We start from the raw sequence: 14,621 nt of genomic DNA, 5'->3' as shown, positions 1-14,621 counted from the left end.
ATTTTTAATTCTGAATTTCAGCTATTTTTAAATTGGACTTCTACTTGGACTCTCCTTTTTCTTTTTTTCTTTTTCTTCGATTAATGTGGAAATTTCTAGCCCCCACAGCGAACGTGGTACCTCCTTTCAAGGCTGTTTTAATAATATAATAGATAGATAATAGATAGATAGATAGATAGATAGATTTGTTGGCTGTGTATCCATGAGTAGAAGGCCAGAGATGTAATCTATTTTCATTATATTATATATATATAAAATAGTTCTAATGGGTCTCTCTTACAAGAAGGCCCACAAAGGCCTACTCCTCGTCGGAAATTTTGGGCCGTTTGATTTGTCTGGTGGCATCACCATCGTTGCCGGCAGTGTCACGGACCGGAAGCAGTTTGTCTCTTTCAGGGTTGAGTTCCACTTCCACAAACGGCGGTGAGCTTCCGGGGGCGGTGCAGGGTGCGGCCGCACGGCTCGGCGTCGTCAATGCGGGCGATGGTAGCCTGGTAGGTAAGGTTGGTTTGCTCCGCTCAGGCCTGGGGGTAAGGAGTTTTTCTTCCCCTTCTTTTCCCAATATTCTTAAGGTCGGGGAGAGATGCTGCTGCTGCCTTTGCTGTTCGTTTGTTCGCATACCAAGTGAGCCTACGCGTTTCTTTTCAGGTTTGCACTCGTCTGGGGGGATTTGAGAGTTCTTGAGCAAGTGGATCCGTAGCTTTCGTTGGTATGTAATGTGGAGAATTGAATTTTCTAAAGCATACATGTACGTTTCTGTTCTTTCGTAGCTGTACCGTACACGGTGATGGTTCTGGCCAGATTTCGCTAAGACCTTTTCTTCTATGCTATTAGCCTATTATTAGCCATGTAGGAGTTGGAATTTTACTCCATTTGGCATCAATTCAATCCTTTCAAGAAAAATAACTCATGGAGCAAGACTACTTCTTTGTTTGCCTTTTAGTTGTATGTGAAGTTTATCAGGCTGCAGTTCACCCCCCCACTTTGGTAAAAAGACACCAACAGCATCTTGTATCATCCCATCATCATTTGTTAAGACGAATAATGGCAGATCAACTACTTGTCCTAAAAAGAGAAGCGCATTATTTATAAAATTGTCTTAAGAGCTTAATTTGTTTCAAGTAAGAAAAATGATGGGATGAGTATTAGGTTCAGACTTCAGTCTCAGAGAGGTGCAGGCTGTTGTCACAACAAGCTTTGTAGAGTACATTCAACTAACCACATGAACGTGGAGCCCAGGGATTTGCCAAGATATGCAAGGCACACCTAATCCAACATAACCTACTACAGTTCTCTGTCATCAGAAAGTTGAAAGTGTTTCTTGTGTTGTATTTATACCCCCCTTTTGGCAGTAGAATAGTCACAGTCAAAGTAATTTGCTTGAAATTTATTCAACAAAGTATATACAAATTTCACATAGTGAATTTGATATTTTATCTTGACTGATACCTCCTCCCTTTCATCTGCGGTAGTCTTTAGTGTACAACACATGCTTTTAAGACCTTAATGTTTTTAGGAAGCAAGTTGATAATTACAATTGTTTATACTTGTAACAACAAGGCTTGATTTTAGCATTGAAAGTATCTTTCCAGAAATAAAAACCTATTGAACAAAAAGTGGTCACACATAGGCAAACTGTCAAACATGGAGCAAGTATCTCAAGACAGTGATCTCATTGAAACTGTCCTTATTTCTTTTTCGTAAGCGCACAGGTCCACTTTTATCTTCCTTCACATGCTTAAAGGCTTAAAGCTATCCCTGCTGTTTCTTCCTACAATTCTCAACGAATCTGACTCTAAACTCCATTTCCTTTACTTTCCCCTCGACTCCTCTTGGTCTTTCACCCTACTGGAACGACTATACAGATTTAGCCATTAATCATCCACCTCTTCCTTCCTAACATAGGCCATCATCATCTGACAGTAAGAATCCAGAGGTGGGTGTGACAAGAAGATGCTGAAGAAACTGCTATCAAAGCCTAAGAGCAAGAAGAAGGAGGCTGCCTCCTCTGCGCTCCCCACTTTGGATCATCTCCATGAGGTTGTTCATCCCTTTTCTTTTATTCCTTTTCTATTCTCGATTACTTTGTATTCTGTGTTGTCTGCGCAGAAATTTATCAGCTGTGGGACTATTATCAAGCTATCTAATGTTAGCATGACGGGGTTGGGAGTTTATGGCTGCACAGTTTGAAGAGATAGCTAATTAGTTTTAGTATCCCCGAAGAAAAGCTTTAGTAAAAAAGAAGGGTTTATTTTAACAACTGACCACCTTGGAAATATATGGAAGCAAAACCTCATGACCATGCATTGCCCAAGTAAATAGGCAAACCAATCTCATGAAGCTACCCTGACCATCTTATGTTGAAGGCAGCAATGAATGTGATTGACTGTGTTTCTGTGTGTTCTTAAAATGGATCTCTAGAAGACAATACTGAATGAAAAAGCAATATCTTAAGTTCAGTTTTGACATGGCCAAACTTGCTAGCCAGTTGTATATCTTGACTGTTAGTTGCGCTGCATCTAGAAGAATATACTTGGTTGAATCTGGGATTGCTCTAGTCATTTTTATAAAGCACTTTCCTGTTAAAACTTACAAGGAAATAATAAGCTTATAAGCTACATTGTTGATGGTGACACTTCTGATGTACTCTTGTTCTTAGTCTTTATCACTATGATTCAGTCTACCTCTCAGTAGACATATAATAACTTTAAAAAAAATAGTAAAGTGTGTTTGAGGAAAAAAATCATTGCCTTATGAAAAGGAAAAACAAACTTCATATTAGGGTGATCGCTATTGTTCCAGCCTAGTCCCTGCTGAAGTGGTATCAATATTTATGCCTTCGGTTTGCTATTGCTGCATATAGTATCACAACAAAAATGATGTATAATGTTGAAGAGAGCCTTAGTTTAGCTAAAGAAGATGGAAATCTCTTATATTCTAAGGAGCTTTCAGCTGATACTAACGAGATAATTGCTCTAGTTATAAATAGAACTGATTTTTTTTATCTTATATGTACCATTTACTGCGGCCTAATTTTAATACAATTTGCATGTGCAGACTCAAGAAATGCTGGAGAAGAAAGAGTGCTTTCTTCAGAAGAAGGCTTCTGCAGAAGTTGAAAAGGCTAAGGATTATACAAAAGCTAAGAACAAAAGCGGTAAGCATTTCTTTCAAGAAATTTTTTTGTTTGTTAAGAAACATTTACACTTATATCACATTTTTTATGTAAATGTATATAATACATAAACTTGTTGAAGTTGTTTGTTTGTTATGCATTAATACTTGAAGAACTTTGCAACTAGGAGATTAAGAAGCCTGTAAAGAACAATAGCAGTTACCCTGTTTTGTTATGGCCAAATACAAGCTTCCTGGTCATGTCTTACATTACCCATCAACTCATGTATGATAAAGAGTAGAAAATATGTGGGTCAGTAATCTTGCACATCAACTCATGTATGATACAGAGTAGAAAAACTGTGGGTCAGTAATCTTGCATGTGTAGCTATGGTAATGGTTCCTTAATGATGAGAAAAATATTTCTCAAGCTTGTGACACTTCTATAAACTATATGAGAGAGTACCTGTTTGTTGCAGCTGCAATTCAGTGTCTAAAGAAAAAGAAGCTGTATGAAACACAAATTGAGCAGCTAGCAAATTTCCAATTGCGAGTTCATGATCAGGTGATGAGATATATGGGCGCATATTCAATCTTGACTTTTGAAGCATTCTGATATTCCAGAAGGTTGTTATAAATTCAAATTGACAGGAAATTGTTTGTTTTGGTAGATAATAATGCTTGAGAGCGCAAAGGCAACCACAGATACCGTTGATGCTTTGCGCTCTGGATCATCTGCTGTCAAAGCTATTCACCAGTCAGTGTAAGTCTCTGATTGCCCTCCATTCATGGTTTCTGAAATTGAGTCGTTAATACAATGAATTCAGAAGCATAAGATGCTCTAAATGCCAAATGTGTGTACATTTCTACTGTATTGTTGTTCCTTTTGTCTTTCACATTATGAACTTAAATATAGATACAAACTTATAGCATGTAGTTAAAATCAGCAAGAGTGTCAGTTAATCCATACAGGAGGCAACAGTCTAGTTAGCATCAGGCATGTGCTTGGATCAACTGATAACAACATTTCTTTCACAGGAGTATTGATGACATTGAAAATGCCATTGAAGAGGCAAATGAACACACAGAAAATATGAGGCAGATACAGGAGGCACTTGCAACACCAATTGGCGCTTCTGCTGATTTCGACGAGGTACTGTTCATCTATCTCTTTCCCCTCTGGCGTCAATTAAAACGTGTGCAAGATGGTATGATCTAACTCGAAATAGGCATGCCACCAAGACACAAAATACATAATTGCACACGATGCCAATTTTCTGAAGATGTTTGACTCTCATATTTTCTATTTTGAAGGATGAACTAGAAGCAGAGCTGGAAGATCTGGAGGAGGAAGAGCTCGACCATGAGCTGCCTGAACCACCTCAGACTACACGCATGGAACCATCAGCGAGAGTTACAACTTCATCTCAACCAGCCAATGATTTGGCTGAACTGACCAAACTTCAAGCAGAGATGGCGCTTTAATCACAGTTTGGAGGGATTTGTTTGTATTTTGCTGACATCCTGTTTGTGTAGTGTACTCGGAAATAACATGTTGTAAATTCAGTTTGTTGTAGAAAAAAACCCTTCCTTTTATAATTTGTTCTTTTCTGTTACCTTGCTTCCTAAACGCACGATTTTTTTTTTGCCTGGTACCCCATAAATGAGTTGAAATCGAAACCCTATGCCTGTGAATGAGGGAAGAGGAAGAAGCAGAGGTTTAGTAACAACCACACAAAATGCCCCGATTGGACTGGCTTCCAAAGTCTTATTAATTTTGTGTTGAAAAATTAGTTTCCAGTTTCATTCGTAGTTTTCTGTATAGTTGAGATATTTTTGCTATTATTCTTTGACCACTTGCTGGAATTGGTGTCAGCGTCACACTGTCACTCATACTTGTCCCAGGTAACAAGGAAAAGAAGAAGAGGAGGAAAACCTTAGTCATTGTGCTGAGTGCTGACTATGTTACTTGTATCATTGGGTCATTCAGATCAAGTTTCCTTTTGCATACACCACCATCACGAAGGCAAGAAATGCTAGTACTCCGTATTCAATATCAACAATAGACAGTAGTAGCATCTTTAAGCTAGAAACAGAACCAAACACGTACCAAAAATGTCATTTTCAGCTTCATCTTCACATTTGAGGTGCTCCACCTGAGTGTATGGGGCTCGCATCTGATGCTGGCTGCAACTGAAGCAGCATATGGGCAGCATATCCAACGTCCCAATCAATCAACAAAAGTTCCATCCGATGATCTTAGCTAGACAGCCCATTGGTTAGAATTTCCTGCCATTGAGTTAATTAATCATCCTTCAACACGAAAAAGCACAACATCATTTGGTCGGTCGGGCGGTTAGCTGAACCAATCCATAAACCCCCATTCTCATGCTAATGTCGTGTTAGTGTGTTGTTATTGTCGTTTTTATTTTCGACGCCATACGTGGATTAGTACAGAGTACAGACAACAGTTCCCTCCCTGACGCGTGGGCCAAACCTGGCAACTTCTTCTTCTGCTATGCCACGTCACACCGCCATGTGGGACCACGCTGATTGACTCATTGGTCCCACGTGGCAGCGAATCCCCCTCATCTCTCTCGCGGAGCTCGGAGAGACGAGAGAGAACCAGAGGCTTCTCTTCTCCCGCATCTCCCACCCTGATCTCCTCGCGTCGCGCCCTCCCCTCACCTCGAATGGCGATACCTCCTCCACCCACGCGCCCCAATCCCTAACCCTAGATCCCTCCTCCCACGCCCTCTCGCGCACGATCAATCTCCCTCTTCCTTCCTGTAGTGTCTCTCTCGCACTGTCCAATCTCCCAATTCATTATGGAGGCGGGGGCGGGGAGCAGCAGCGCCAAGCTGGTGGCGGCGTGCGTCATCGGCGGGATCGTGCTGGGGGCGTCCGTGGTCGCGCTCCACCTCGCCGGCCCCGTCGCCATTCCCGCCCTGCCGCCCGTCGACGCGCTCCGCCGCCGGTTCCGCCGCGGACGCCGGCGCCCCGTGCGCGTCTACATGGATGGCTGCTTCGACATGATGCACTACGGCCACTGCAACGCGCTGCGCCAGGCGCGCGCCCTCGGGGACGAGCTCATCGTCGGCGTTGTCAGCGACAACGAGATCACCGCCAACAAGGGCCCGCCGGTCACGCCCCTCCACGAGAGGTTCACTCCAAACCCTTTGTCATTTTCTTTTTAAAAAAAATTCTTGAATGATGCACGATGTAATCCTACCAAACTGTTACCTGATACTGGTTGTGCGCTTTAATAATGATTTAGGCAAATCAGCCTATAGGTAGTGAATTTTCCTCTACATATCTTGCAGTGTTCTGTGGGCATTTCAAGTTCTTAGGGGTAACTGTTGTGGGTTGTTCCTTATGGGCGATCTTTTACTTGGGTTAATGGTTTAGTCGAGAAGCTGTTGCATCAAACTTCCTATCTTCTGTTTCAATTTCAGCTGCACACTGATTCTGTCCTAATCATGGGGAATATGTTACTGCTTTTACTATTTCATAACTTAATTTGTATCGCACACTGATTTGTTTCAGTTTCGACTCTTTAGTTGCGTTCAATGTACTGTTGCACAATACAAGTTACTAGTGGAGCACTTTTATAGGGATATCCTTAGATTAGTTTTTGAAGCTGCGACGTTTTCCCCCCACACATCATATATGTGTCTGTCGGTCTTAATTCGAGCACTAGTCCAGTAATTCTATCTGGAAACTTGAAATTGCTAAGGGAAATGTTGTGACATGTGGGTTGTAGTTAGTCGTCGGACCAAGTTTCTGATAACTTTGGTGGTGGATGAGCTGCTTATGTTTCTCTAATTCATTTGAGTACGGATTCAATATCTGACAGTAACGAAAAAGATTAGCTCTATTTCTTTTGGGTGCCTGAAGGAGAAACTCAGAAAAAAAAAGGTTTGCTCTGCTGAAAGTACTAAACAATGAATTTTTGGTCTGTACATTCAAACAAATCCAAAAAACTTATTAATTCCTAACGATAAACCATACTAGACTTGCAGGTTTGGTTCTGCTCAGTTTGCCTTAAGTACCTGCTAAGTGATTCCTTGCTTTCCTTTGTCTTGTTGATAATCACAAGCTGCTCACATATGACATGGTATGTGTGGCATTTTAGATGTTAGGTGCTGCAACCTTTTTTTCCTCATTTAATCATCATCATGGTGGTTTAGCAACACTATAAATTTGTTATTTTTGCTGGTTTTCTTTTGTTGTTTACTGACTTTCATTGTGTCTGGTTTTCCAGTTTAGGAGTTACTGCACATATTGGTTTTTTTTTCTTTCTATTTTTAGTTGTGTTACCAATCTTACGTGTGACCTCATGTCGTATGGAATTTTAGGCATTTTTGTTCTTTTAGATTTGCAGTTTTGTTTCTTTGATTGTATTATGTATTATCATATATCCATATTTTCCACTTTAAAAAAAACCATTTTGTCTTGAATGATTTTTTTATGTTTTTTTTTCTGATATACAGGTTGATAATGGTCCGTGCTGTAAAATGGGTACACGATGTTATTCCAGATGCACCTTACGCCATAACTGAAGATTTCATGAATAAATTATTCAATGAGTATAATATAGATTATATCATCCATGGCGATGATCCTTGTCTGCTCCCAGATGGTACTGATGCATATGCTCTTGCCAAAAAGGTTGGTCGATTTAAGCAGATTAAAAGAACCGAAGGAGTGTCAACGACAGACATTGTTGGTACTGATTCTGTTCTTTTCTATTTTAATCATTAAAGTTTTTACTCATAGTGAAATTTAACCTAAAACTTCCATCGCAAGGGAATATATGGTTCTTGTTATGTACTACAACTTTACAAGTTATTTCTTTGGCTCAATACCATAGCAATTTCCAACATTACAATTATTTCTAGGTCAACCAAATAATTGTTTGTAGACAAGATCAGTGCCCACCTGATTTGTCCTGAAGTGGTACTTTAGGAAAACATTCAAACTATTGCTTTATTATTATATGATGAACTGATAAGCTATTAAGCTCTCCAGACAATTAACTACATAATTCCCTTCTGTATCAATAAATTGCTTATGGTCATGAATAGGTTTTATTTTCATGCTAACTGCCCAGCTCATCTTTCTAGTAAATAAACTACAGGAAGAATGCTTCTTTGTGTTAGAGAGAGATCAGCTTCTGATAGTCACAACCACTCTTCACTACAAAGGCAGTTCAGTCACGGGCATGGCCAGAAAATTGATGATAGTGGATCTGGAAGTGGAACTAGGATATCTCATTTTCTTCCTACATCTCGGAGAATAGTTCAGTTCTCAAATAGCAGGGTACAGTTCTTTACATTCTTTCACGGAGGATCATTTTCTGAACTGCTCATGTAAAACTTTGAATGTCATTTTTTTTTGAGATATCATATTTTTTGAAGGCATGAATTAAACATTGACAGCATAAAAATGCCTCATAGATGTTTTTTTTTTGCCTTTAAACAGTAGAGCGCGAGTTATTTGGCTTTCAGGATCCTGTTACCATTTTACTAATACTTTTGCCATTTGAAAGACATTTGTTGTTTGGTTGCATTCTTTATCTAGTAAACATTGAGTTGAATGACCTGACGACAAATGGATTATTTCACAACTTAGATTTGTTCTGAGGTTATATTAGTAAAGAATATAAGTTATATCCTTGAACTTCCAACAAGAACTAACATGCTGCTAAGCTCAACTATTAATTAATCATTGCATTAGTCGTTTATCATTTATTTCAAGCTGTTTACATTTGATACTATTCACTAGATAAAACTACTTGCTGAGTACGGCCACTTATTCTTTCTGTTGACTGTCAGCTTTACCTATGCAGGGTCCAGGTCCAGATTCTCGGATAGTGTACATAGATGGTGCATTTGATCTATTCCATGCTGGACATGTTGAGGTAAACGCAATGTCAAATGTCTGTCTCAGCATGTAGAGCAACTTGGCTATGCATTTGTTGGTTGTATGGTTTTACCTGTGTTTTTCCTTTTCCTTTTCTTTTTCTTATTGCAAGGGTGCAAACTGAAATGATCTCTCTAAGACATAGTGATTTGGACTTCCTGTGTATTTATAGTTTCTTCTACTTAGATATTACGCCTCGCTCGAGAGCTTGGAGATTTCCTGCTTGTGGGTATTCACACAGACCAGACTATAAGGTAATAATGATGGTTTTTTTTTTCCACTGTCTCAATTTTTCCAAGTTACAATGCTTGGTACTGTTTTTCAGTTTTGCATCTTAGTTTATAGTCAGGTTGTATTTGTATTGAAGCATAGCATCTCTACTCAATTCCGTCGTCATAACATTCTGTTTTTGGGGGCACTTGGTGTTTACTGTATTTGCCAGTTCAACAAGAGGACCACATCGCCCAATCATGAACCTCCATGAGAGAAGTTTGAGTGTTTTGGCTTGCCGTTATGTTGATGAAGTGATCATTGGTGCTCCATGGGATGTTTCGAAAGATATGGTTAGTTTTCTGTTCTACTTCATCATGATGCTCTCTTACTGTAGTAGGAATTGCTTGATGCAACTGCTAGTAATAGTTCATTGAACATGGCACAACTATGCATGCACAGTTCAAAGATTGAACATGATATTTATGCTACGCCAGCAAAAGCCTTGCTCACAGCTATTATTGATTTTAGATACAGATTAACAGATATGGTCGGATTTGTGCTTATCCATGATTTTCTGCAGATGCACGATTGCACGTAGCATTAATTTTATGTCACAGTCAAATAAACTAAAAATTTAGGAGCTGGCTTGGTTCCAAAAGTTTAATTTGATGTAGTCTAAGTTTCCGTTAGATATGTTGTTAAGAACCAGATTATGTATTTGTATGCAATATTATCATTGAAATTGACCATCTGAAATTCATACCCTTAACTGTTACTTATGATTATCAGGGTATGTGTCTTTGCAGTGTGGCTGGAGGTAGCTAATTTCCTTTTTCTGTGCAGATTACCACATTTAATATTTCGTTGGTTGTTCATGGGACAATTGCTGAGAATATGGACTTTATGAAGGTTACTTACTCAATACATTTTCTTAGAATATAAAGATGTATAGCATTGATCATTAACAACTGTTACTTGTGCACCTATCAGGATGATTTAAATCCATATGCTGTTCCAAGGGCTATGGGCATCTACCATAGACTGGAGAGCCCTTTAGACATCACTACTAGTACTATCATAAGGAGGATAGTTGCTAACCATGAAGCCTACCAGGTATGTTATCTAACATGGTATATTGGTGCTACGTCAAATTGGCAGGTGGGAGTCTGGTTTTTCTGTTTGGTGCATGCAGCATGTAGTAAAGTACATAATCCCAGTCAAATAAATGCGATTTGCCTGTTGTCTACTTCATATTAATGATGTGTGTACATGATTTATTATAAACCGATGTTTGTGATAATGTGTTAGTGTTTTCTTGAAGCCCTTTGCATATGCGCATTAAATATTTGTCTGTTTCTCTGGGACCAATTTTTTCATGCTATAACTACGCTCAGCAACATGTTGTTTGGTGTGGGGACTTGGTGTAGTTTGCATTTATTTATTCTGGTCCATTGATGTGCTGTGGTTTTGTTCATTTTTAGTCTGTGGTTTTGCTTTTGCAGAAACGGAACGAGAAGAAAGAAGCCAGTGAGAAGAAGTACTACGACAGTAAAAGCTTTGTCAATGGAGAGTAACTTAGGAACAGGTCTTGCATTAATGCTATTGCCCAGAAGTTTAGTTCACAACCTTCTGGCACAAATGCAGCGGTTAGATGGTCCACAATTTTACAGTCTTGTGGTAACTATTCTCATGTTGCTGATATAGCTCAGGAAACTTCAGATGCAACCCTGATGATGGTGCTGACTTGGGTGATGCTGGAGACCCTATTTTCCTGTATATGGGGCTTTGTGGCTGCCAATACCAGCTGTGTTATTTTGAGATGGGTAGTTTTTTTTTTTGTTTTTTTGTTCAGGATTGTTGTAGAGTATGAATGTTAAGCTTGATTAACTATTCCTGATGCTTTATTTCGGAGTTGCCAGGTATATGTGGCATCATCTTATGAGAGTCCTTTTCTCATATATTTTGGTACACTTCTGTTATGATCTGGAACTGAGCAACTGATATTTGTGTGGGTCGGTGACAGCAACTGTCTGGAATCTGGATGTTTTTTCAAGGCTGGGTTGGTGACACGTTGGGATCTTTATTATGATACACATTGATGTGTGAATCACTGGACCTTGACAAAATGGTTGCAAGCAGTGGCTGGCTGCCAAATGGTCGCAATCTGCTGGTTCAGTGTGGTATACGTTAATCGCCATGGAAAGGGATATGCTACCTGTGATCTCCAAACAGTAGCACACTGATGAGCAGCCGGGGCACGAGGCTCTGGGGCAGCCTGTGCCTGCTCTCCTGTAAGCAACTTACACTGTTTCTGGCCGCTGATTACTTGATTTGCCTGCCAATATATGTTGGCTTGGTTTGGCTTGGCTTTGATTTTGGACTGTGACACATGTCTAGTAGCTTTTGTGTGTTTATCACTCTATCTTGCTCACATGTGAATGGACCTGCAGAGCTATGGTAAATAGAACAGTACTACGTGTTATGAACACGCGTGACTTGATGGACTCGAGTGTCTGTTCTGTTTGGTACACCATTTCATTTTTTTTTTCTTGGAGGAGACATGCACTTTCTAGCTCCAGTTGTACAGAGTTTAGGTTTTATCCTTTGCTAGAGATGAGATCCAATCTGTTTTCATATGAATTTTTCTACTATGTTCCAAGCTGAGTAGCTGAGAATGTAGCTTGCCCCTGTGATGAATTAGAATTTTGGAATACTGAACTGTATATGGAGTGGAGTTGAAACTTGAACTTGAGGTAGAGCGTGACATGAAAAGAGAAAATGAAGAAATGTGCAAGTGTTTTGATGGTGTCGCCATGCGAATGCGATCCTGTGGGGCAAGGTGAAGAGATCGAGCTGCTGCATAATCCAACGACCGCATCTGACGACTGTCGCAGAGCCCATGGTCACTTATTATTTCAGAAATGTCATCTCGTCTCATCTCACACCTGGAATCCTGTACTACTGTTTGGTTTGGTTTCATTTCATGGGGCCGGACCTGGACTGGAATGCAAATGGAATCCTCAATCACTCACTTTGCTGTTTTTTCCCTTCCGGTCCCATGCTTAATTAGCATGTAGAAATAGACAGGATGATGCTGCTGGGGCCAAGTTGTCATTGAGGAAACCGTTGAGAATCAGGTTGGCATGGCTACCTCATCCATGGATCATTGTCTGTCTAGTGTGTAGGTTAAATGGGGGCCTTTACCACATCAGAAATGATCATACACTATGATATCAATTCATGGACCAGCTTCACACCCGTGAGCTTCTGAATGGGTATGGTCACATTCGATATGTTTTGGAAGAAGATTATTTTTTCTAATGTTACTACTATCTGTAAAATTTGTAAGATTGAATACAGTTGATTTGATTTTTTAGAAGTACAAGAACATCAGTGCTGAAAAGAGTTGAAGCACTATCTCATGTAGCATTTATCTTTTCACATCTTGGATTTTTATTTTGATTTTTTCAGATGTAGAACATATAATCCCTATGAGTTGATTTTTAGAAATGTTCAGAAAATTCTGTAATTTTTCACCGCGGCACTGTCAAGCTCCACTAGTGTACCAACTCATGGAATCTATCTCTGTCATTTCTATATTACTAACCATGTTTATAAACAATTTTACAGTTGATCAGGCCATCAAAGGATCCCTCTTTGCATGCATGCACAACTGAACTGAACTGAAAAAAATAAAATAAAATGCAGGTCAGCTTTAGTTTGTCCTGTGGCTAAGAGCAAGTTTAATAGTATGCTATAAGCCAATTATAAGTTTATGTGGAGGACAGAGAATTTGAAAAATAGAGAGAGTTGGTCTCATGCAAGAGCTAGCACTCACATACTTCAAGATAAATACATTTAATGTATAGGTGAGAGATAGAGAGAAGGAGAAAAATAGAGATAACCTTATAGCTAATCTACTGTATATGTTAACTCTAATATAAGTTATAAACCCATAGTTGGCTCTATTATTAAACTTGCTCTAAGCATGCACCTCATAACTCACAAAATTGGAGGGCCTAAAAGCCTCCAGCGAAGAGCTTTTTGGCGTGGATCGATCAGATTAGTTAATTATGATATCACATCAGTTAATTACTTCACTAATAATTAACGTATCCCAAGAACTCTCAAAACTTGCAACCATGTGCGGACACGCACTTGCAGGCCTAATTAATTCCTTAATCGCGTACTTGTCGCTACTAATCCATCACAAGGAGGTACGTAGCCGCTACCGTCCAATCGCTTCACGCGTATCATGACCCTTCTCATTACATGTTGACATGTAGCTAACTAGCAATGCATGCATCTAGGGATGATTTATCTACAATAATCGCTGACAATCTGTCTGATCGGCTTGAGAGATGGATTCCCACATGTTTAATCATGAGGTAACTACTAGTTCCTTTTTTATATAGGAGTAGAAAGCTTAAAATCACTCCCTTCAATCACAAGTGACGCTTTTACATTGATAAGGTTTCTAAAATGCAACTTGATTTGCATACAATTGTATTGTAGAAAATTTTACGAAAAAATAGCATATCTAAATGTTGAAGCAGATATATGTGTTTCTTATAGGTAGTGACAACTAAAACATGCTATGGCTGCACTGCCGATCGACTGCCGCCTATGGTCCGTGTGCTGTAAAAAGTGGCTAACCACCGGAAAATGGTACTCCATTAGTTGAACGTTCAAACTCGATAATGCCGGCCGTTGGCTGCACTACTAGGTTCAATAACGATAGGCATTTCTTTATTCGGTTATCTTTTTATTTCTTTTATCTCGCATGGCCAGCTTAACCTTTTGCTCTGGATCATACTCTGGATTACTACTGTATTTTAAGCCTGACAGTTAAAGGCCATGAGCTACTAAACGTAGTGACAGTTTTGGTGCTAAAGTTTATTCATAGTGTGATCTTGTGCCAAGTGCCATGACCAGGGTTGAAAATTTCGGACCGAAATTTCGGTCATTTCGGTCCCCTCCGATACGATATTACTTCGGCCGAAATTTTTCATTTTTTCATTTTTTTATGAATTTTGGTAATATTTGTTCAAATTCAACTAAATTTTATTCAAAATTTTCGAAATTTCAGAATTTCGGTGAGGTCCGATCAAATCGGCCAAAAGAAAGAGAAGAAAATGAAGATGATATATACTGCAGCCTGCAACCACTTGGCTTAGCTTGATCAGTCCCCAGTTGCTGCTGCCTGCTGCTGGTGTTTGGTGGTAGGCTCGGCCTGCAGCTACACACCCGTGTGATATGGTTGTGTGCACATGCTGCTGGACATGCATTGCATATTTGCATGGACAGATATTAGCCTATGCCCACCATCTTATCTTTTTCTGTCTGTGGTCCTTCCTCTTATAATGCTC

General features: G+C 39.5%; 2 protein-coding genes across 7 annotated transcripts; both read left to right on the top strand.

Moving 5' to 3' along the window:
* The first annotated feature begins 379 nt into the window (after window positions 1-379).
* Window positions 380-4,729, top strand: LOC127753853 (vacuolar protein sorting-associated protein 32 homolog 2-like). Of its 6 annotated transcripts, none has more exons than XM_052279301.1 (8): window positions 380-530; window positions 649-709; window positions 1,924-2,040; window positions 3,058-3,157; window positions 3,594-3,679; window positions 3,786-3,877; window positions 4,153-4,267; window positions 4,429-4,729. In XM_052279301.1, the coding sequence occupies exons 3-8, from the start codon at window positions 1,954-1,956 to the stop codon at window positions 4,597-4,599; spliced, it is 651 nt and encodes a 216-aa protein (XP_052135261.1). In that variant the 5' UTR covers window positions 380-530; window positions 649-709; window positions 1,924-1,953; the 3' UTR covers window positions 4,600-4,729. The 6 variants fall into 6 exon arrangements, with proteins under 6 accessions (XP_052135261.1, XP_052135260.1, XP_052135265.1 ...); XM_052279300.1 differs by having other exon boundaries at window positions 1,906-2,040; XM_052279304.1 differs by having other exon boundaries at window positions 403-498.
* A 983-nt stretch (window positions 4,730-5,712) lies between these two features.
* On the top strand, window positions 5,713-11,230 carry LOC127755263 (ethanolamine-phosphate cytidylyltransferase-like). The gene is made up of 9 exons (XM_052280921.1): window positions 5,713-6,277; window positions 7,608-7,843; window positions 8,255-8,436; window positions 8,966-9,037; window positions 9,226-9,293; window positions 9,482-9,602; window positions 10,096-10,161; window positions 10,243-10,365; window positions 10,755-11,230. Exons 1-9 carry the CDS (start codon window positions 5,943-5,945, stop codon window positions 10,824-10,826), a joined length of 1,275 nt encoding a protein of 424 aa, XP_052136881.1. The 5' UTR covers window positions 5,713-5,942; the 3' UTR covers window positions 10,827-11,230.
* The last annotated feature ends 3,391 nt before the right edge of the window (window positions 11,231-14,621 follow it).

Source organism: Oryza glaberrima, chromosome 11 (genome assembly GCF_000147395.1).
Source record: "Oryza glaberrima chromosome 11, OglaRS2, whole genome shotgun sequence".
Lineage (NCBI taxonomy): Eukaryota > Viridiplantae > Streptophyta > Magnoliopsida > Poales > Poaceae > Oryza > Oryza glaberrima.
Note: the sequence above shows the minus strand (reverse complement) of the source record. Positions and strands in the feature narration are given on the sequence as shown.